The 20,891-nt window shown below is 47.7% G+C and overlaps 1 protein-coding gene across 1 annotated transcript; it reads left to right on the top strand.

The window, feature by feature from the left end:
* The first annotated feature begins 207 nt into the window (after positions 1-207).
* LOC309354332 (proepiregulin-like) lies at positions 208-19,470 on the top strand. The gene is made up of 5 exons (XM_081884488.1): positions 208-327; positions 12,361-12,447; positions 13,985-14,108; positions 14,861-15,010; positions 18,992-19,470. Exons 1-5 carry the CDS (start codon positions 276-278, stop codon positions 19,083-19,085), a joined length of 507 nt encoding a protein of 168 aa, XP_081740614.1. The 5' UTR covers positions 208-275; the 3' UTR covers positions 19,086-19,470.
* Positions 19,471-20,891: the final 1,421 nt, after the last annotated feature.

Consider the following 20,891-nt stretch of genomic DNA (forward strand, 5'->3'; position numbering starts at 1 on the left):
GCGCCCTGGCAGGTGGCGAGAAAGACGCGATAGGCAGGTAGGCGACGGAGGCTCCCCCACCTCCGGCCTCCGATTTCATCACCGGGGAAATTTCAGAGGCAATGAGCCTCGGGCCAGCTTCCGCTGCGCGTCCGCACCCACTGGGGAAAGGTATAAAAACCCGAGGGAACGCCTGCCGGGAGGAAAGGAGGCGAGGTCTCTCTGCCTGTACGACCCAGCCGCCCGCGCATCCTTCACCTTCCGACGGCAACCCGCTACGCACAGGCTCCGGCAGGATGGCAAGCAGCTGCAACTCCCAAACCGTCGAAGGCGCCCTTCTGCTTTTGGGTAAGTCTGTGCGCTCCCGACCTGGTTTGGCTCCAAAGCTGCGCCGTCCAGCAGAGAGAGGGAGAATGCAGGATGGCGGCTCCTTCCTTCCAAAAGGGACGCGCCGTCGGAGGAGATCTGGCTCTGCCGTCGGGTTTTCTCCCAGTTTCCCCGACGGGCTCGGCGTGGAAAGGGAGCTCAGCCGGAGAGCTGCGCGTCTCTGCTGGCTTTCTCGACGGCTTGCAGGAGGAAGCCCTAGCTTTTCCGCGTCGGGGTTTGACAGCTGGGGTGGGGTGAAAGCTGTTCTCTCATCGCGGCGAAAGAGCGCATTGGAGGGCGGTCTGGAAGGGAGTTGGGGAGAGAGAAAGACGTTTTTGCTGATGACTTCCTACCTGAGGTCCTTTTTCCATGGCTCACAAGTCCCGACAAAATAAAATTGGCAAGCTGTGTTGCTTCTTGGACCGGAATTATAGGGGTGTGCGTCTGACAGGTTGCATATCTTACAAATCCAAGAGTGGTTGGCTAAAGAAAAATGCAGATTCTTCTCAATGGAAATCTGTCTGGCGGCTGTGAAAGCAGGATGCGCCCCCGGCCTGATCCTGCAGGGCTCATGTTTTAATTCTGTAGCAGGTAGCATGGGAAACTCGCAGCTTGGCAGTGGAGCCAACTCCTAGGGGCCAAGGTCCCTTCACACACACCCCTAAAATATTTGAGAGAGTCCCTGCCTTTCCCCAGTTGATGGGCATTGCCATTCAAATGGTGTGTGTGTTTGCTGTGTCTTGTGATCAGTTATGTGGGGCTGAGTTTACCTGGGCGCCTTGAATATTTTATTCAAGTTGGTATCCCTGCAGCTCCAACAGAACAACAGAACAATTGCAATCCATTGTAGGACTCCCCACTCCCCCAAGTCCCATGGGAATAAAGGGTGAGGTGAATGAGGACACAGCAGAATATGGCAGGTCAGAATTACAGGACAGAATTAATGCGGCCCTCAGTGCCTTTCTATTTGGCCCTTGAAACTCCCCCCAGGGGTGTGTCGAAGTTTGCGTACAATTCCCAAGGGGAAACTTTATTTATTTATTTATTTATTAATTTTCCAACACAGATTAAAAAACAAAACAACACACACACATAAACAAACAAAACATATAAACATGTATAATTTCAAAACCTCTTTTTTCATTAACCTTGCTTCCCAGACTTCCCCTTACCTCCCCTTTTCTGCATCCCTGTTTTAAAATTTCTTCAACAACCCCTCACACCAATTAACTGATTACTTATTTTCTTTTTTAGCTTCTTCTCATACTTAATCAATTAGAGCTGTAATTCTATGTTTTCCTTTCCCTTGACATTTTAGCACTCATTAATTTTACAACAGTTCTTAAGATATACTTTGAATTTCTTCCAATCTTCTTCCACCGTCTCTTTTTCTTGGTCACGGATTCTGCCGGTCATCTCCGCAAGTCCCATGTAGTCAATCACCTTCATCTGCCATTCTTCCAGCGTGGGTAGTTCTTGCGTTTTCCAATACATTGCTAGAAGAATCCTTGCTGCTGTGGTGGCATACATAAAAAACGTCCTATCCTTCTTAGACACCAATTGGCCAACCATGCCCAGGAGAAATGCCTCTGGTTTCCAATTCCCAAGGGGAAACTTACCGTGCTTGCTCAACTCGCTTTTGCCCGCCACTGGCGAGTGGCCCTCGGGAGATTGTTCTGAAGGGATTGCGGCCCTCCAGACAGAAAAAGGTCCCCCCCCTTGTGCTTTATCACGATGACTGTTGTGTTATGGCGCAGCGACGTTCTCTTGCAGCTGCTCTTCGTTTCCATGGGAGGTTTTGAGGGGACCGTTTTCGAAGGCAGCCCCACATACAATGCGCACCGGAATCCAACCTGGAGATGGCAGGTTGTGTCAGCCACAGCTCCAAGTGGCAATATGCTTGGGCCAAAGAGACCTGCTAGCTGCAAACCTCATCCTTGAGTCGTGACACCATCCAAGGTGGGGCAAACATGGCTTAACTGGACAAACAACCCACTCGCTAACAGTACTAAAGACTGTTAAGAGAAATCCCTAACGCTCTAAGTGTGCTTACTCCAAAATCCCACTGCCTTCAACAAGACTAATCTCCCAAAGTGTGGAGAGGGATTTCAGCCTGTTGCTAGAATATTCCCAGTGGGTCTGCCCCAGAAGCGAGGAAGAGGTAGCTGATTTAAAGAGGACAGTGGGGACAGCACCTTGCTGCCAGGCCACCCAGGAGAGAGAAATCCAGGGTGCCAATTGATCAGGGGTCAAGTCCCTGGTTCCATACAGTTGGACAAAGGTGACATTCCTGTTCCAACAAATGTTCTTTGCTGCACAGCTTCTACTCTAAATATCTGACTTGCTGAGATCACACCGATTTCATAGGCTCGATCATTTTGGTCCAAAGGTAGAAGACCTTTGGTTGCTTTGTCACGATTGCTGTGGTGTTAATCTTTGACAGCGGCGTTAATCTTTGTGAGCGGAAAGACACAGGTTAGCATGTTTAATTGGTTAGATTTAGTTACAGGTAGGTAGCCATGTTGGTCTGCCATAGTCGAAACAAAACAAAATAATAATAATAATAATAAATTCCTTCCAGTAGCACCTTAGAGACCAACTAAGTTAGCTATTGGTATGAGCTTTCGTGTGCATGCACACTTTAGGGAAATAGGAGTTTATAGAGCGTTAAAAAGCCATGCATTTGCAAAAAGAAGAAAAAACCCAAAAGTTCATTTGACAGCAACGTTTCTTCGGTTTGGTTTTTATTATTTTGGTTTGTGTTTACCCCTTGTATTTTTTATGCTGTGAACAGCCCTGAGATCTTTGAATGAAGGACTGCAAATGCATTTAATAGATAAAATAAGAAATAAAACGAAAACCAACTCCACAGATGTAGGGGGGAAAGGCTAAATAACCATGCAAAAGAAAATCAAACTCAAGTACTAATATGCATACACACAGACAACTCCTGTTTTAGGGGCGAGCGAGATGCGCACACATGCACACAGTGAACGCAGAACCTGGAAGTGACCCGGAAACAACATAAAGATGTCACTGAAACATCACTACAAGGGCAGAGCGATGGACAGAGGTGTCTGCAAGCTTTTTCAATGGGTTTCTGATTTCACGCAAGCATGCAATGACCCGGATCGCAACCCGCGCACAAAGGCAAAGTTGCCTGTATATATGACCCAGTCTTAAATTACACCCAGCAAGTTGTGAGGCTGAACTGACTCCCAAACTTTATTATTCCACTAATATATAAAGCAAAGGGGGAGGGCAAAGGGGTGGGGGTTTGGAATCCGCCTCATATATCTGAATTCTGCAATGCAATTCACGTTCTCTGAAAGTTTGGTGTTCTGCTCTTGGGGAAGTTTGACAGAGTGTAGAAGATTGAATTCTCTCTCGGCTGAACGTTCACGCATTCCAAATCCCAGATCTGTCTATACTTGCAGGAGCCGCTGTGTGGCCTACCTGTTTGGCGAAGCACCGATGCACGTGAATTCCTACTTAATACATGCGATTCCTTGGTCGGTGCCCATTTATTCCAAAGGGGTGTGTGCAAGAGAACTTTCTGCCGGATCGTGCCCATAGTCGTTAGCTCTGATTAGCAATGTGCCTGTACTTATGAGGGGTGGTGCAAGCAGGAAGGTGGGACTTATCTGTAGTAAGGACGCATGGGAGATGCAGAAATGCCTGTGCCCTTGGTTTCCAGACAGGTACCCCTGCCTTAGTGGGATTTCTCTAAGCGGGGACCAGTAAGGCACATTGTGACCTGCTTATGGTGCAAGGCGGGTTTTCCATCACCGTGGCAAATGGCACTGATTCTCCCTCGCTCCCCTTTTCTCCATAGGGGTGAATATCAACCATTACAGTGGTACCTCGGGCTAAGTACCATATTTTTTGCTCTAGAAGACTCACTTTTTCCCTCCTAAAAATCAAGGGGAAATGTGTGTGCGTCTTATGGAGCGAATGCAGGCTGCGCACCTATCCCAGAAGCCAGAACAGCAAGAGGGATCGCTGCTTTCACTGCGCAGTGATCCCTCTTGCTGTACTGGCTTCTGAGATTCAGAATATTTTTTTCTTGTTTTCCTCCTCCAAAAACTAGGTGCGTCTTGTGGTCTGGTGCGTCTTACAGAGCGAAAAATACGGTACTTAATTCGTTCTGGAGCAAAGTTCTTAACCCGAGGTAATATTTCTGGGTTAGCGGAGTCTGTAACCTGAAGCTTATGTAACCTGAAGCGTCTGTAACCCGAGGTTCCACTGTATCTCATATGGGAGAAAAGGAAGCGATGCGCTCAGGGTTCCCATCGTGGCGTGGTTCAAACCTGCCTGCTCCCTGCCCTTTTAATGTCCATCGATAACCAACCAGCCTCAGGAAGACCAAAATGTTAATAAGGAATGGGGGGAATTTATAACTTAGCTTAAAGACCATTGTAAACAGTGAAAACTGTGAGTAGGATTGGAATATCGCTTTAAGGGTGAATTCTGGGTGCAATGGAGATATAAAAGATTTGGACTATCATAAAAGATGCCGAAGGAAATGATACATAACAGGACCCACAAAGGGGAGGATGGAAATCCAGGAGATTCCTCAGAACCTCGTTTTTACGATTTATGTTTGATAACTCTCTGTAAAATTGTAATTTGAAAAACCCAATAAAGACATTAAAAATAAATAAATAACCGAGCCAGCCTCTCCTTGAATAGCCAGCTCTTGGCCGTGCTAGAATGCTGCGAACAAGCCGTGGCATGAAGGTGTTTCTGACATTTGCCGGGAGCACCTGCAAAGCTAACAGATTTATCATGCCCTGGGATTGCGCGGTCCGTCACTAGAGAAGCTCAGAGCCGATTTTGCAACCTGGCAAAATGTTCGGTGTCACCTCAGCTGGGGAAGTTGCGGTTCTGCTGGATGTTGTGGTGATGTGTCAGGAACAGAAATTTCATAGGTAGGCCTACACCTCTTCCCTCTTTGGATTTTTTTGTTGTCGTTGGCAGGGGATTTGTTAATTGAGTTGTTTGGTGGCTCAGGTGTTGCCCAGAGTTGCACTGGCAGCCACCCTCTGCCTAGTGATTCTGAGCTTTTCTCAAGGAAACTCAGCCACTCGGTTGCGCCTCCTAATTACAGGGCAGGTGTTTCTTCATCTGCCAAGTCCATTTCAACAGGAGCTGCTCAGTTTCTGTTTTTTTTTTTCTTTCCCTTTTTTTGTTTTTTTTAAATGCCTGGCCGGTTAATTCTCAGCCGCCCTGCGTTTCAGCCATTGCGCAGCAGATCTCTGAGCCGACACATGAAATATATACAGTGGTACCTCAGGTTAAGTACTTAATTCGTTCCAGAGGTCTGTACTTAACCTGAAACTGTTCTTAACCTGAAGCACCACTTTAGCTAATGGGGCCTCCTGCTGCTGCCGCGTCGCCGGAGCACGATTTATGTTCTCATCCTGAAGCAAAGTTCTTAACCTGAGGTAATATTTCCGGGTTAGTGGAGTCTGTAACCTGAAGCGTATGTAACTTGAAGCGTATGTAGCCTGAGGTACCACTGTACAGGAAGGAGGGAAATACAAGGGTGTCCCCACTCAGCCATTAAACTTCCCGGGTGACCTCACTGGGCCAGTCAAGGCCTCTCAGCCTAACCTACCTCACAGGATTGTTGTGAAGAGAAAATGGGGAGAGGGAGAACCAAGTTTGTCATCTCAAGCTCCTTGAAGGAAAGCCAGGATATAAATAAGTACTGTATTTTTTGCTCTAGAAGACTCACTTTTTCCCTCCTAAAAAGTAAGGGGAAATGTGTGTGCGTCTTATGGCGCAAATGCAGGCTGCGCAGCTATCCCAGAAGCCAGAACAGCAAGAGGGATTGCTGCTTTCGCTGTGCAGAAATCCCTCTTGCTGTTCTGGCTTCTGAGATTCAGAATTTTTTTCTTCTTGTTTTCCTCCTCCAAAAACTAGGTGCGTCTTATGGTCTGGTGCGTCTTATAGAGTGAAAAATACGGTAAATACATAAAATGTGGGCTGCCACGCTTGGTGTATCATTCTCCTCATGCAACAAGCTCTCTTGGCAAAGAGTGGGTGAGCCTCTGGCCTATTAAATCCTATTTCCTGGCTTCTGTTGCCAAACAACTTCAGCTGCCATGCTTTTTCTTAACCCATTCAGAAGCTTCAGCCAAGGAGAGGGATGCGGGGTCTCCAACCTTTGCGAACTAGAGAAACTCGCTAACACACCCCACAACCAAGCACGCACCACAGTCTATTCAGTTGGCTATGAGAGAATGCTTTCTTCAAGCCTAAAACCTAAAGAAGTGGTGGGGATGTGGATCCAGTGGAAGTCCTCTGTGGGCACCTGTGTGCCCATGGGCACCACATTGGCCAACCCTGGACCAATTCTTTGCAAGTGTAAACATGACGGCGTCAGTTGTTGGAGCCATAGCTATCAGCTTACAGATTTGAAAATAAGGGACCAGCAGCCTTGAAAATAAGGGACCAGCAGCCAAAATAAGGGATTTTCCAAGCACAGGCATGTTCAACATCTGAGCCCCTGAGGGGGGGAGAGGAGCGGCTTCTTTTGAAACTTGGGAAATTTAAGGGACATCATCAATAAAGGACAGCAGCGGGACACGACCCTGGGGTAAGGGACTTTCCCACCAAATAAGGGACGGTTGACAGCTATGTTGGGAGCAGAAAGGAAAGAAGGAGCAATGCACCCGCTTACGTTCTTTTCTAAGGCTATGTACACATTTGTGGGTTGAAATGCGGCAAGGTCCGTTTCCCCTGCTGTGCATCGTCGCACCACAGAAGGCCACAGGTGTCTTCGCCCAATGCACGTTCCCCCGCGTCAAACTCAAATTCAACAAGGCTGCCATGCGTGCAATGGCTCTCTGAAATGGCCACACTTCAGCTTCCATTTTCGAATTGGATGGAAGTTGGTTTCGGCGCGGATACGCATCGAACAGCAGTATTTCTCAAGACGTCATAGGCTACCTAAGGATCATGGCTAATGTCCTGCGTGCTCAGCCTCAAGCGCCGTCTCCGTAGTTTGAAGGACGTCCTCTTTCAACAAGGGTAGATAATCTTTCCCAGTCTGCACCCGTATTGGAACTGTTTTTCAGGTTTTTTTTACTGTTTTATTGCTTCCTGAACTGGGCTGCTTTAGGAGGAGGGGAAGGATGTAGATGGAACAAATAAATGGAACGATTATGTGATGGAGGCAACAGTTCGACAGCCACTTGCTCCAGAGTAGTTTTACTGACATGGTTCAAATGTGTTTGAGTAAAATTTAAATTTACATTTACAAATATTGCTTGTGCACATTTGTGTGCACACACGAACATGAGTAAATAGTAATAAGCAGTGCTTTTTTCTGGGGGTACGCATACCCCTAAGCATTTTGTGAATCTTTGTACTTTTGTCCATTTATTTATTTTCCCCGATTTGAACTATAAATTTTCTTGAGTCAAAATAGTGATTTTCTTGAGTCAAAATAGGAGGAGTGGTGAGTGCCCCCTTAGGGACTTCCCCCCAAACCGGTTTTATTTTTATTTTTCTGCAAGCTTTGGGGTTCCTCAAAGCATGCCAAGTCTTCCCTTATGCTTCTGTCTGACTCTATTTGTCTACAGTTCCATTGGCACTCAACACATGAAACTCTCCAATTCACCTATCCCCAGTGGTAGGTAATCAGGCATGGTCATCACCCCTTGTAAACCTCCGAAAGGTTTTCTTATGATCAAGCAGTATATAAATGTTGTTAAAATGAATCCAGCCCATTATGGGCTTCTGTGGTCACATTTACTACTTGAAAACGTACCTGGTGCTTAGTCGCAAGGGAACACTCTCTCACGCTGTCCAAAGAAAGTTGTGTATGGGAGGCTGTTAGCATAAGAGTCTCTGTTCTTTCATTAGCCTTGTGACACACTGCAGCCTTGTTTGCTGAGTATTTGAGCTGGTGTGTTGCCCGCAAACACCCCAACTTCTCAACGAACAAAAGCGACCAGAGAGTCAACGTCTTCGTGCAACGAAGTCATATGTTGAGATTAAAACCTGACCTAGGTCCCTTAGAAGGAGGAACTTTTTGTGGCAGGTTAAGGAGGGAAATCTGGTTGAGATGAGCTCTCAAAAGCTATAATAATAATAATAATATTCCAACAAAATATTAAAATACCGTAATACATCAAACATTAAAAGCTTCCCTAAACAGGGCTGCCTTCAGATGTCTTCTAAAAGTCTGGTAGTTATTGTTCTCTTTGACATCTGGTAGGAGGGCGTTCCTCAGGGCGGGTGCCACCACCAAGAAGGCCCTCTGCCTGGTTCCCTGTAACTTGGCTTCTCGCAGTGAGGGAACCACCAGAAGGCCCTCAGAGCTGGACCTCAGTGTCTGGGTAGAACAATGGGGGTGGAGATGCTCCTTCAGATATAAAGGAATAAAAAACGGAGAGATGAGGGCTGAACAAAAGGGGCAGAGAAAGCAATGGGGGAAGATCCAAAAATTGGGGGCACTATGAACAAAGGCAACAGAGTGACATTGCACGCCAGGTCTAGATATTGTGAAAGCTCCAGTTTATTTAGGACAGGGGGAGGGAACCAATGTTGCTAGACCCCCATGATCCCTGACTATTGGGGACGCTGGCTAGGGCTGATGGGAATTCAAGAGTCCAACAACAAATGGAGAGCCATATGTTTCCCCATCTCTGATTTAAGAGTAGCGTAGAGAGGTGATTGCTGTCATCTAGCGATCCTGAAGAGAGCAGGCAGTGCGATGGGATGAGGCCCAATTTCACACCATAGCTGTCAACCGTCCCTTATTTGGCAGGAAAGTCCCTTATCCCAGCGCTGTGTCCTGCTGCTATCCCTTATATTTCCCGGGTTTCAAAGGAAGCAGCTCCTCTCCCTCCCACCCTCCCTGCCGGCCAGGGAGGAGGGAGGCTCCAACTGTGTTGCTTGGCTGCGTTGCTCACCCAATAAGGAGTCTAAGAACGACTGGGGGGTGGAGCTTGCATGCCTTGTGCCGATGAAATCAGCCGCATTGCCTGGGGACTCGCCTTTGCTCAGCGCTTCCCAGCGGAGAGGTGACGGTGGTTTTCCTTGCTGCATCCCCTTTGCCGGGTTGCTGCACGGTGGGAACCACCGCTTGAGGCTTCGTTTGGCTGCTGGTTGACTAAAATTTTGGCTGCTGATCCCTTATTTTCGAGGCTGCTGGTCCCTTATTTTCAAATCTGTAAGTTGACAGCTATGTCTCACACTGGTTTGAACTAAGCCAGCCAGCACACTGGCCCTTTTCGTGCAACCTCTGTCCAAAGACTTGGCTTTGAGTGTCACCAGATCTTGGCAAGAGTGGAAAATCCATCCTTTTTGAGGTGCATATTTTCCCTTCATCGAGCCACCTGTGAGGAACCGGGCTTGCATTCTGGGGCAGGCGGCTTGCAACGCAGAGCAATGCTAACTTTCCTGTAAAGCAGGAATGTGCATTGCGCACTAACATTCCACCAGCCCGGCAATGACAATAACCATAGCATTCCAGTAAGGCAATATGAAATAGGCAACATCTCGCCTGTGAAGGAGAAGATAACAGTATTTGTTTAATGACCCAGGCAGCCCTATTAATACAAACAATGCCCCACCTTCTTCGGTTCTTGGGCTAATCTGTTTGAGAGGCACTTGAGAGCATGTGAAACTCCCCAACGGGTAATTGATTAAAGGAACAGTTTGTTGCTTCTGTTCTGCAACACATATAACTTTATCTGTACAGGGTAAGGAGCTGGCGATTAGGAAGATGGCTCTGTTATGGAGGGTACGGCAAAGTCTTGGAGTTGGGCGTTTTTATTTACTGCTTGCTTGCCTGGTTACAATTGCCCAAGGAAGGAACTTGTCGTTCAAGCAAGATGAGCTTCAGTTTCTGTGGCCACATTCGCACCATGCTGTGCATTTAAAGCACTATGACACCACTTTAGGCCGTCATGGCTTCCCCCCAAAGAATTCTGGGAGTTTCAGTTTGTCAAGGATGCTGTGAATTGTTAGGAGGCCCCTATTCCCCTCTCAAAGCTACAATTGCCAGAGTTCCCCATGGAGAGGAATTGATTGTTAAATGACTCTGAGAATTGTAGCAATGTGAGGGGAGTAGGAACCCTTGAAAATTAAGCACTCTTAAATGTATGAATGTGCAACTCCTTGGCCTGGTTTCTCTCAGAAGCATTATTAGGCCTCAATTCTTCCTTCCTTCCTTCCTTCCTTCCTTCCTTCCTTCCTTCCTTCCTTCCTTCCTTCCTTCCTTCCTTCCTTCCTTCCTTTTCTCTGAGGTATTACAAGGTGTGGTATTGGTGATACTCCAGCCACCTACCCTGAGGCAAATTATGAAAATGTACACTTTTATCCTATGCATTAGAAGAGTTCTGAGGCAGATTAAGGCCTAAGAACAAATTTAAGCCCTGACGGCAAGAACCAGAATTTGTTTTCCCACCTCTAAAAATCAGCCTAAAAAAACTTGCATTTTTTTAAAAGAAAAAACATATAAATTATTGTTACAGATAGGTAGCCGTGTTGGTCTGCCATAGTCAAAAAAAAAAAGTAGTGTGCATGCACACGAAAGCTCATACCAAGAACTAACTTAGTTGGTCTTTAAGGTGCTACTGGAAGGAATATAAATTATTGTTTATTACAAGTATTTATCATATTTGTTTGTTGCTTTTCTCACAGAGTAACCATTTGGAAATTAGCATATGCAAATCTGCCCCACGGGCCTGTCTTCCACATACGGTACCTAGCAGTGCCCTGGATTTCCCCTCTACCCTAAAATGTTTCCACCAGCACATCTGTCTGCAACACCAGCGTCCCTGAACGTCCCTTATGTCCCCTAAGGATTACTCCATGCTGCGCTCGCTTGTGCCTGTAATGAATTGCCTCCCACACAAGCCACTGTTGGTATTGTGTGGTGTCTGTATCTCATTCAATTGCAGGGTGGCGGCTCACATTGAGTCAGCAAAAAAGCATTCCAGCTGCTGAGTCACTGTTTCCAGCGATTACACGGATTCCCTCGGAAGATCCCTGTCCATTTAACAGCTGCCTCTGCTTCGCTTTTCAGCCTCTGTGTAATCTCCCTGCTACGTCTTGCATGGTTTTTGAACCATGCCAGCGTTGACTCACAGTTTAAAATAATAATTACTGTGCAGCTCATATAATCTTTAAGAATGCAAACAAATTTTCAAATCTGTAAGTTGACAGCTATGCCCCTGCCTAAAACGTTGGAGAGATGTTGTCAGTCTGTATGGACGATAATGAACTAGATCAGGCATGTCCAAAGTCCGTTTCGGGGGCCTAATCTGGCCAGCCAGTTGGTTTAATCCGGCGCCTGTGTCAGTTTATTTCCTGGGGTAAAATCCTAAAAAAAACCTCAACAACTTCAACCTGAAAAACAAGTTAACAAATTTGGTCGGCCCTCACGGCCCTTCTTCACTTCATCAAATGTGGCCCCCTTTGAAAAAAGTTTGGATACCAATGAGCTAGATGGACCAATAGCTTTCTGGATTCCTGAGTGCTGACTCAAAAAAGATGGAGCCGGCCCTACCATTAGGTTGAAACAGTCCCCTCAGGCAGCTGATTTGGCAGCAAATAGCTACATTTGAATTTAGTTTTATGGTATTTTTACTCTCATCTTTCAGCGCTTGTGGCATTTTAACTGGGCCAGCCTTGGGTATTTTGCACCGTGGGTGGTGGAGAGCATTTGCCGTGCTGCCTCGGGCAGCAAAATGTTTTCAGCCGGACTCGGAACGGGCTGGGGGATGTTTGTTTTGCACTTTCACTACACGCACGCCCTGCAAGCAACACAAGGAGTGAATCGGCTCTCAGTCAGGGTTGGGTGTAGCGGTGGCATTTTACAGGCAGGTTGAAGGAAGATCTAGTTATGCCACCTTTTTCGGCTGAAACAGGATGGCATAAGCACTTGCAAGGTAAAATGATGGCTGTTGTTGTTGTTGTTTCAATGTGGGGGGGAATTCAAGAAACCCCTCTCTTAGTGTCTTTGTTTCAACCCGACACATTCTTTCTCTTCAGGCTTCCACCTATTTCAAGCCGTTCTTGGGACAACTGTGACACCGTTATGCGGAAGGAATGAAACAGGCAACTGCACAACAGTTCTGAGTGAGTCAGATTCTCTGATACTTAATAAAATATCGAAAACTTTTTCAGAATGCCTGCGGGCTTCTGTCTCCGCTGGTTTGGCTAAAATGAATGTTTGGAATAGGGACGTCCTATTCCGTACCTTGGGACACAGGTGGCGCTGTGGGTTAAAGCCTCAGCGCCTAGGACTTGCCGATCGAAAGGTCGGCGGTTCGAATCCCTGCTGCGGGGTGCGCTCCCGCTGCTCGGTCCCAGCGCCTGCCAACCTAGCAGTTCGAAAGCACCTCCGGGTGCAAGTAGATAAATAGGGGCCGCTTACTAGCGGGAAGGTAAACGGCGTTTCCGTGTGCAGCTCTGGCTCGCCAGAGCAGCGATGTCACGCTGGCCATGTGACCCGGAAGTGTCTCCGGACAGCGCTGGCCCCTGGCCTCTTAAGTGAGATGGGCGCACAACCCCAGAGTCTGTCAAGACTGGCCTGTACGGGCAGGGGTACCTTTACCTTTACCTTTATTCCGTACCTTCCAACATTTTCCTGATGGAAATTGGAACGTCCTAATGAAAAGCGAGGGACGCAGGTGGTGCTGTGGTCTAATCCACAGAGCCTAGGGCTTGCCGATCAGAAGGTCAGCGGTTCGAATCCCCGCGACGGGGTGAGCTCGCATTGTTCAGTCCCTGCTCCTGCCAACCTAGCAGTTCGAAAGCACGTCAAAGTGCAAGTAGATAAATAGGTACCGCTCCAGCGGGAAGGTAAACAGCGTTTCCGGGCGCTGCTCTGGTTCGCCAGAAGCGGCTTGGTCATGCTGGCCACATGACCTGGAAGCTGTACGCTGGCTCCCTCGGCCAATAAAGCAAGATGAGCACCACAACCCCAGAGTCGGCCACGACTGGACCTAATGGTCAGGGGTCCCTTTACATTGACTGGACAGGGATAGTGGGACGCGGGTGGTGCTGTGGTCTAAACCTAGGGCTTGCCGATCAGAAGGTCGGCGGTTCAAATCTCCGCGACAGGGTGAGCTCCCGTTGCTCCATCCCTGCTCCTGCCAACCTAGCAGTTCGAAAGCACGTCAAAGTGCAAGTAGATAAATAGGTACCGCTCCGGCGGGAAGGTAAACGGCGTTTCCGTGCGCTGCTCTGGTTCTCCAGAAGCGGCTTAGTCATGCTGGCCACATGACCCGGAAGCTGTACGCTGGCTCCCTCGGCCAATAAAGCGAGATGAGCGCCGCAACCCCAGAGTCAGCCACGACTGGACTTAATGGTCAGGGGTCCCTATATCTTTACCTTTTAAGGAAAAATGGGAGATTCTGGAATCAAGTCAGGAACCGGGATGGCTTCTGTAAATCTGGGACTGTCCCTTGATAATAGGGACACTTGGAGGGTCTTTGCAAGGCAGATGTACTACTAGTGACCCCCCTTTGTCAAATAAAATGACACCTTTCTTTCTTTCTTTCTTTCTTTCTTTCTTTCTTTCTTTCTTTCTTTCTTTCTTTGTTTCTTTCTTTCTTTCTTTCTTTCTTTCTTTCTTTCTTTCTTTCTTTCTTTCTTTCTTTCTTTCTGATAGTTCGAACAGTGCACAGTCCCCGTGTCGCTGAAGTTAAGACCACAGACTGCGGCTCTGACTTGAAAAACTACTGCATTAATGGGCACTGCAAGTACCTCGTGGCTTTGAGTACACCTTCGTGCACGTAAGTGGAATGCTGCAGGATAAGATAATAAAACAACACATGATTTTTGCATAGCGCTTGATTCAGAGCAGGGCTGAGAAAGCTGGTACTCTCCAGGTGGTGGGACTATAATTCCTATCATCCCTGACTGACTGGCCATGCTGGGAGCTGTAGTTCTGTGGTAGCTGGAAAGCACCATTGCCATTACAGTGGTACCTCAGGTTACAGACACTTCAGGTTACAGATTCCGCTAACCCAGAAATAGTACCTCGGGTTAAGAACTTTGCTTCAGGATGAGAACAGAAATCGCATGGCGGCAGCAGTGGGAGGCCCCATTAGCTAAAGTGGTACCTCAGGTTAAGAACGGACCTCCAGAATGAATTAAGTTCTTAACCCGAGGTACCACTGTAGAAGAGAACAAGGCGAGTTCCGGCGAGTTCTGGCACCTCTCTTTCTAGTAAAATAGCACTGACCACAACGTCCCAGTTAGGACTACTGTTTCTTGCTAAACAAAATGAAACATGCTCTAAGGCTCTTCAGATTCCCTAACACCCTTTCACCCACAAACCAGTTTCAACTGGATTTGGTGCAAGCAGGTGTAAACATGCACCCGGGTGACAGTTTAAGCAACCGGAGTTCCGGTGGGGTTCAAGGAACAACCAGGGTAGCATCTCCTGTTCTGGGGCTTCTCCAGCTTACAACCTGTGTTTGAGAACCCAAAGACACATCATGTCTGATATGATTTCTCTCCTTCTCTTCCTTGTGCCCCACAGCTGTGAAGATGGTTATTATGGTGACCGGTGTGGCCATTCCACTTTGACAAGCCAGCAGCCCCTGAGCAATGAATACCTGGCGCTCACTATTCTCCTGGTTCTGTTCTTCGTCATCACCGCTGCAGTTGTTATCTACTACTTCTACAGATGGTAAGCCTCCCTCTGCTTCGCCGGCTCTGTTTTTCTCAGTTGTAGGCATTCCGGAGCTGTGAGTACAAAAGTGACTCGGAGCTAGGCTGTGTTGCAGTTGCTGGGCCTTTGGGACATTTCGCAGGAGATCTTTCGAGGATACAATTGCGACTGCATTACCCATCATTCCTGACCATTGGCTGTGCTGGAGAGGGGCTGCTGAGAGTTGTGGTTCACAATACAGTGGTACCTCGGGTTACATACGCTTCAGGTTACATACGCTTCAGGTTACAGACTCCACTAACCCAGAAATAGTACCTCGGGTAAGAACTTTGCTTCAGGATGAGAACAGAAATTGTGCTCCAGCAGCACAGCAGCAGAAGGAGGCCCCATTAGCTAAAGAGGTGCTTCAGGTTAAGAACAGTTTCAGGTTAATAACAGACCTCCGGAACGATTTAAGTACTTAACCCGAGGTAGCACTGTACAGTGGTACCTCGCTTTTCAAACGTAATATGTTCCGTAAGACCGTTTGACTTCCAAAACATTCAAAAACCAAGGCACAAAGGGCGGTCTGCAAATAGAGGAAATTGAGAAAAACAACAGATACACACAGCGGAAGCCATTTGACTTCCGCGGCGCGTTCGAAAATGGAAGCATTTACTTCCGGGTTTCCGGCGTTCGAAAACCGAAACGTTCAGCAACAGAGACGTCCGAAAACCCGAGGTACCACTGTATCAGGGAAACACTACGTTGATAAACACCTAATAATAATGATAATAATAATTTATTATTTATACCCCACCCATCTGGCTGGGTTTCCCCAGCCACTCTGGGTGGCTTCCAACACAATATTAATATACAGTAATGCATCAAACATTAAAAATTTCCCTTAACAGAGGTGCCTTCAAATGTCATCTAAAAGTCTGGTACTTGTTGTTCTCTTTGATGTCTGGGGGAGGATGTTCCACAGGGCAGGTGCCACTACCGAGAAGGCCCTCTGCCTGGTTCCCTGTAACCTCACTTCTCGCAGTGAGGGAACCACCAGAAGGCCCTCGGTGCTGGACCTCAGTGTCTGGCCAGAACAATGGGGGTTGAGACGCTCCTTCAGAGATACTGGACCGAGCCGTTTAGGGCTTTAAAGGTCAGCACCAACACTTTCAATTGTATATCTTGAAAGTGAAGGCAGCAGACATGTATATTGTAATAGGCACACTTGAGAGGAGGGGCAGACGGGGCTGGGAAGGCAGCCCATCTAGGAGAAGGAAAACTCTGATCCTAAACCTCCACTGCCTTGTGGTATATCTTCAGGAAAAGAAAAGGCTCAGGAGTAAAACCTAAACAATTGCAGAGTGGAGTCTCTAAAACACTTGGATGGCATCTTATATGCCTCCTCCCAGCAACTCCTGCAGCCAGGCTGGTGCCAAACGTATTGCTTTGCATTCCTTTGGAGCACATGAGGCTGAGAGGGGAGGTCTTGTTGTCTGGGCAACCCAGGACCTCTAGACACACGGCCATGGCTTACACCTTGGGAAGATCACTTTGCTGCTGCCAACACAGCGGTTTGACTTCAGCCCCGGAGCCACTGTGTCTCTCAAGAAGACGGATGCCGACAACCCTTGTTTGGGAGCTGGGAGTTACAGTAGCTTTGTGTGGAGTATACAAATCATGACAAACCTGGGTTCATTGCTCTGTAATATGTGCCGTTACCCAGTGTGGTGTAGTGGCTAAGAGCAGTGGACTCGTAGTCTGGTGAACTGGGTTCGCTTCCCCGCTCCTCCACATGCAGCTGCTGGGTGACCTTCGGCCAGTCACACTTCTCTGAAGTCTCTCAGCCTCACTCAGCTCACAGAGTCTTTGTTGTGGGGGAGGAAGAGAAAGGAGAATGTTAGCCGCTTTGAGACTCCTTTAAAAAAGGTAAAGGTACCCCTGACCATTAGGTCCAGTCGTGACTGACTCTGGGGTTGCGGCGCTCATCTCGCTTTATTGGCCGAGGGAGCCGGCGTACAGCTTCCGGGTCATGTGGCCGGCATGACTAAGCCATGGCAAACCAGAGCAGCACACGGAAACGCTGTTTACCTTCCCACCGGAGCGGTACCTATTTATCTACTTGCACTCTGACGTGCTTTCGAACTGCTAGGTTGGCAGGAGCAGGGACCGAGCAACAGGAGCTCACCCCATCGGGGGATTCAAACCACGAACCTTCTAATCGGCAAGCTCTAGGCTCTGTGGCTTAACCCACAGCGCCATATAAAGCGGGTTATCAAATCCAAATTCTTCTTCTTCTTAGTGGGAAAACAACCAATAGGCATGTGCCCATCTCTGCACTTTTGAAACATAACCAGCTGAGCGCTTGAACTGATGTTTTCGTCTCAGTCCTGACAGTCAGTCCTGCCTGTTTAACAGCAGCGCAACCTGCAGAAACTAAGGAGGCGAAACCTTTCCTGTTATGTAGATAAGATTATGGGGGAAAGTTCAGTGCTCAGTCTCTGCATGTCAAGAGGCCCTTAAAGGCACCGGAGCAAAGTCAGTTTAAATAACAAGAGGGGGCGGGGAACCAATTACAAGTTGGCACTTCTATACCTAGAGTTACAACAGCACTCGGCCGTAGTAAAAACTCCCCTGAGGATGTTTATGACATTTCCTCCATTTGAATTCCCCACCCGATCTTGGGAGTCCAAATGATCTTATCTCGCTAGTCGAATGGTGCTCTTAGGTTTGTGACTGCCCATTACTTAATACATGACTTCTGGACATTTTGTGTCTGTGATGTGGGCTGCTGGTTGCTGGCACCTCTCTATTTTTGAAAGGTGCCATTAAGAAGAATGCACACACAAACACGCACACACACACATATATATATATATATAAACATTGCACCCAAGGAAACCTTGCACACTAGCAATGCACCTTCATAACTATAAGCAGAAGTGGGGAGCACTGGCGGAGGAAGGGGGTGCTGTAAGTGCGGCCCGCCCCAGGTGTCATCCCTGAGGAGGGGTGACATCGCTGCCCCCCTGGGATGCTCTTCCTGCTCCCGTGGGTGGCTAGCCCCACCCCCAGGTGTGCCACTCTGCCTTGGGTTGTTGTTTAGTCATTTAGTCATGTCTGACTCTTCGTGACCCCATGGACCAGAGCACACCAGGCACTCCCGTCTTCCACTGCCTCCCGCAGTTTGGTCAAACTCATGCTGGTAGCTTTCAGAACACTGTCCAACCATCTCGCCCTCTGTCGTCCCCTTCTCCTTCTGCCCTCCATCTTTCCCAACACCTGGGTCTTTTCCAGGGAGTCTTCTCTTCTCATGAGGTGGCCAAAGTATTGGAACCTCAGCTTCAGGATCTGTCCTTCTAGTGAGCCTTCAGGGCTGATTTCCTTCAGAATGGAGAGGTTTGATCTTCTTGCAGTTCATGGGACTCTCAAGAGTCTCCTCCAGCACCATAATTCAAAAGCATCAATTCTTTGGCGATCAGCCTTCTTTATGGTCCAGCTCTCACTTCCATACATCACTACTGGGAAATCTGCCTCGGGGGGAGGGCACTAATCTACACTTCCTGCCACTTTCCCTCAGGAAAACCCTCTGTTTTCTGCTGGATCAGAACAAAGTCAATCAGTTTTTCAGAGGGTTGACGTTTGTTCCAATTCAGTGGTAAGCAGGGGGTTTTCCCCAGGGAGAGCGGTGGGGCAAACAAAATAACTCTCAACCCCATGCCTCAGAAGCATGAGGCAAGCAGAAAACCTCTCTGACCCTTCCTTTCCACGCACAGAACAAGCAGAAGTGTGGACAAGCCCGTGTGTGTGTTTGTGTGTATCTGTGTTAACAATGGCAGCAAATATTGCGTGCTCCAGTGTCTCCAAATTAAGTCAGAAAGCCAGTGGACTGGGACACTGGGTAGATACGCCTTGAAGGAAGATAACAATAATTTCAGTGGACTTCATGGTGGAGTCGGTTGCCTGTAGTTTATTTTGACTTTCTAAAGATGCTCCTTTTCCCGTTAATCTTCGCAGGTACCAGAACAAAAGCAGGAGACTTGCTGCAAGCAGTAACTATAAAGAAGTTTCTACAGAGACCGAAAAAGACAATAAGCTGCTTCATGTCTGAATCCGGGGAATCCCAGAAGGCATTTATTTAATATTATTATTAAATATTTTATTAATAATATTTATGTTCCAAAGCAAAATTTCAAAATGATGCGGATCAAAATACACGTGCAGGTCAAAAACTCCGTTTTTTATATATATGAATAATGTTTTTATTGGTATTGTATTTTTTTATCTTATTTCTGTGCAATGTTTGATAATGTAACGCGATGATGTCTTGCGTTCCTTTGTGTGTAAATACTTATATATAATATATAAAAGAATGTAATCTTCTCACTGCTTGTATGTGACCCACTTTGGAAAGACATAATTTTTTTCATGTCTATCCTGTTCGCTTGAAGAAACTCTACACTCGTTTGAGGATTAAATCTTTCCATTCCTTCTAACTGACTCGTGCCGTGGTTCTTAAACTCTGGTTCAGGTAACTCTGGGCTTCCTTGAAAGCAGGCCTGGTTTTCTCAGCCAATAATGGCAGAGAAGTTTCCTTAGAAGACATCTTGCTCCCTACGTCCAAACTTCCTCTTCAATGCACAACTACATGAAGGAGGAGGAAGGCCCAAAGCTTGATGTTAGAGCATGCGTTTGCATTCCCAGGTGCATGATGCTCACAGCCTGGTGAGGGGCCAGTCAGGAATAAGACTCAGGATATTGGTATAGGGTTGAGATAGACCACAACTTTTATTGCTTACAGATGTGCGTAGGCTTTGGCCAAGGCCCTGGGTATGTTTGGCTGAGGGTTGATAAGCTGGTTGAGAGCCAGCGTGGTGGTAGTCTTGTAATCTGGGGAATCGGGTTCGCATCTCCACTCCTCCACATGCAGCTGCTGGGTGACCTTGGGATGGTCACACTTCTCTGAAGTCTCTCAGCCCCACTCACCTCACAGAGTATTTGTTGTGGGGGAGGAAGGGAAAGAAGAATGTTAGCCGCTTTGAGACTCCTTAAAAGGTAAAGGGACCCCTGACCATTAGGACTAGTCGTGGCTGACTCTGGGGTTGCGGCGCTCATCTCGCTTTATTGGCCGAGGGAGCCGGCGTACAACTTCTGGGTCATGTGGCCAGCATGACTAAGCCGCTTCTGGCGAACCAGAGCAGCGCACGGAAGCGCCGTTTACCTTTCTGCCAGAGTGGTACCTATTTATCTACTTGCACTTTGACGTGCTTTCGAACTGCTAGGTTGGCAGGAGCAGGGACCGAGCAACGGGAGCTCACCCCGTCGCAAGGATTCGAACCACCAACCTTCTGAACGGCAAGTCCTAGGTTCTGTGGTTTAACCCACAGCGCCACCTGCATCCCCATACCTTGTTTAGCTTATACGTAATCCAGGACTGGGTCACATAAAGGCTCAGTATTGGAATGCAACTCATAGACTTTGCTCTCTGGGTAGGGCTGTCATAGCAGGCTTCAAGTGTGAATTCTGTGCAATACCATGTCTATCCTGCACCTGCTAGGAAATAGAGGAAAGGGCACGGTTTGCAATTGTCCTCATGCATTCCAAGAGAGACCATCTATGGTATATGGGTGGAAGGCCAACGCAGGTCAGATCTTGAACTCACTTATGCAGGGATTCGAACTGCTGACCTTCTGATCGGCAAGTCCTAGGCTCTGTGGTTTAACCCACAGCACCACCCTTAGGGTAGTGATAAAGCCGGATATCAAATCCAAAGTAGGGGGGGAGTGACCCTGACATGCACCAGGTTTACAATCCCACCAGGGGCGCCACTGGGAAGTTTGTTATGACCCATCAGCTGCCATGTGGACACACAGACAGAAACCCCCCTTTCTGGACCGCTTTAGTGGGGTACCCAGTC

The sequence above is a fragment of the Podarcis melisellensis genome (assembly GCF_964234715.1).
Source record: "Podarcis melisellensis genome assembly, chromosome: 13".
Taxonomy (NCBI): Eukaryota; Metazoa; Chordata; class Lepidosauria; order Squamata; family Lacertidae; genus Podarcis; species Podarcis melisellensis.